Source organism: Myotis brandtii, unplaced genomic scaffold (genome assembly GCF_000412655.1).
Source record: "Myotis brandtii unplaced genomic scaffold, ASM41265v1 scaffold357, whole genome shotgun sequence".
Taxonomy (NCBI): domain Eukaryota; kingdom Metazoa; phylum Chordata; class Mammalia; order Chiroptera; family Vespertilionidae; genus Myotis; species Myotis brandtii.
In genome coordinates this window covers 725,664-727,754 of record NW_005363729.1, presented here as the reverse complement: position 1 = coordinate 727,754, position 2,091 = coordinate 725,664, and the positions used below count along the sequence as shown (strand labels likewise).

General features: G+C 67.5%; 1 protein-coding gene across 1 annotated transcript in view; it reads right to left on the bottom strand.

Moving 5' to 3' along the window:
• Positions 1 to 6: 6 nt before the first annotated feature.
• Positions 7 to 2,091, bottom strand: part of SARDH (sarcosine dehydrogenase) — a 40,049-nt gene continuing 37,964 nt past the window's right edge. Inside the window, 2 exon segments of the mRNA XM_014544220.1 lie at positions 7 to 529; positions 1,001 to 1,491. Of these exon segments, the coding sequence (XP_014399706.1) occupies positions 404 to 529; positions 1,001 to 1,491 (617 nt within the window). The 3' untranslated portion in view covers positions 7 to 403.

Here is a 2,091-nt window from a genome sequence, read left to right as displayed (position 1 = left end):
GGCGCCTCGAAAACCTCCACCGCCCGAGCAGCAGGCGGAGCCTCCCTGCCCGAGCGCGGGGCTTGTCCGCTCTCAGCACCTTCTAGGAAGCTTGTCACGGTCCTGGCCCAAGACGCACAGGTGTGTCTGGGGGGATGGATGGACTAGAGACCACCTTTTGGCCAGTGACCAGAGACTGGGCCCTGGGTCCTCTTCCCACCCTCTCATCCACATCTGTCGGGTAAGCAGGCCTGGCCCGAGGGCAAGGAGGGCCCACGTTCTGGCAGGGGCCCAGGTCCTGGGCTCAGGGTGGTGCAGGCCCCGTGGGAGCCATGGGGGGCGGGGGCAGGCCCCGTGGGAGCGGTGGGTGGGTGGAGGGCAGGTCTCTGGTGCCTGAGCAGCTGGGGCCCTGCCTGTAGGCCCATCAATAGATCCCCTTCACTCTCTTGTTGCCGGGATCAAAGGGAGATTTCAGGTGAGCCCAGGCAGGGTAGGCCACCCCCATCCTCTCCAGGCTGTAGTCCCCACTCTTCACGAAGTCCGGGGAGACCTAGGGGCAGAGGAGAGACGCCGTCACTCGTTACTTCCTGGTGGTGCTGGGCCCACACCTGCTGCTTCTCGAAGCAGGACCTCGGCCTCGCTTCCTCCCCTGCGAGCAAGCCAACCCCGCGCAGGGCCTTCCCTGAACCAAGGGCCTGGCCAGCGGGTGGATCCTGTGCCCCTGGCCCAGCGGGTGGATCCCGTGCCCAGATCCCTGGGTCCAACAAAGCCAACATCTGGCAGGGATAACACAGGGCTGGGCCCCATGGAAGGTGTTGGGGGTCTGCCCTGGGGTTAGGGGCGCCCTCCCTCCCGGCACTCAGGACCGGGAGAGATCAATGAAAACACACAAGGAGTGAGGCGGCTTCTCGGCCGAGTGTCCCGTGGCCCCGGGCAGAGGCCCAGGCCGTGGGGGCTTCCAACACCTAAGCCAGGGCCACCCAAGCTGCCATGTGGTCCTTGCTAACACCCCCCGACTCACCGGCCCGCCGCTGGGGTCCCGGATGTAGCCGTAGGCGAGGGTCTTGTCGATGGTGAAGCCGAAGTCGGCCCTGCGCACGTGGCCCACCACCTGGCCATCCCTCCAGATGGCCTCCAGGCCAAACATGGGCACTTTCCTGGGAGACGCAATAGACAGACTGGGACCCAGAGCCCCATCCCCGGGAGACACCTGGCGGGAGGGGGAGGGGGGCTGGAGCCCCGAGACCCCCACACTGAGGGGACGAGCCTGGAGGGTGCGGTGTCCAGGGTGAAGCGGCCTGGGCCCCGTCCCGTGGACGAGGATGGGACGGAAGGAGGTTTTGTGAACATGTCCCGTCTCCTTTGGTGCCACCTCCAGGTGAGGAGACAGAGCAGAGGGCGGGCACTCCCTGTGGCTGCACGGCCGGCATCCTGGTGGGGTCGCCCGAGGACGGGACCGCAGGCTGCCAGCCCTACGCTGTCTGTGCCCAACCTCGCCAAGCTGTTCCAGGTGACGGGCAGACAGTCACGCAGACGGTGACAAAGAGCTCTGCTTGCCCCCGGCCCCCGCCTCCACTCCCATCACTCCTGACACCTCTGAAAGCCCCAGACTCTGGGAACAGGGCGCTGGCTGTCACCCCAAACCCACAGAGCTAGAGCCCGCCCTGGAGGCGGCTGCCGCTCGGACTCCACGGAGCCGTGGCTCTGACGCACATGGACTGTCACCTCAGAGTGACTCCGCCCGCCCACGTGGAACCCAGGTGCCCAGAACCAGGGACACCATGGCCCTGGCTGAGCAGCAGGCGCAAAGCCGCCTGGGGAGGCAGAGGGCAGGTCCGAGAGAGGGGCTCCTCTCGCTGGCAGGAGGCCCAGTCCCTCGCACCAGTGGTCCCATTTGCAAGTGGGGGTGGCCCCAGCCTGGCCCTGCCCGCCCCGTCCCCTATCCCGGGGCCCGGGGAGCAGGCAGCTGGAACAGTGGGAGGCCCAGCGCGGTGACGGGAAGCTGCCTCGAGGCCGGGCCACCCTCCCAAGGCTCCTGTCTGGGTTGACCCCCTGGTGGTGGCTTGGCAGGACCTCCCTCTGTTAAAATCCGCGTGGGAGGAAGGCGAGCCC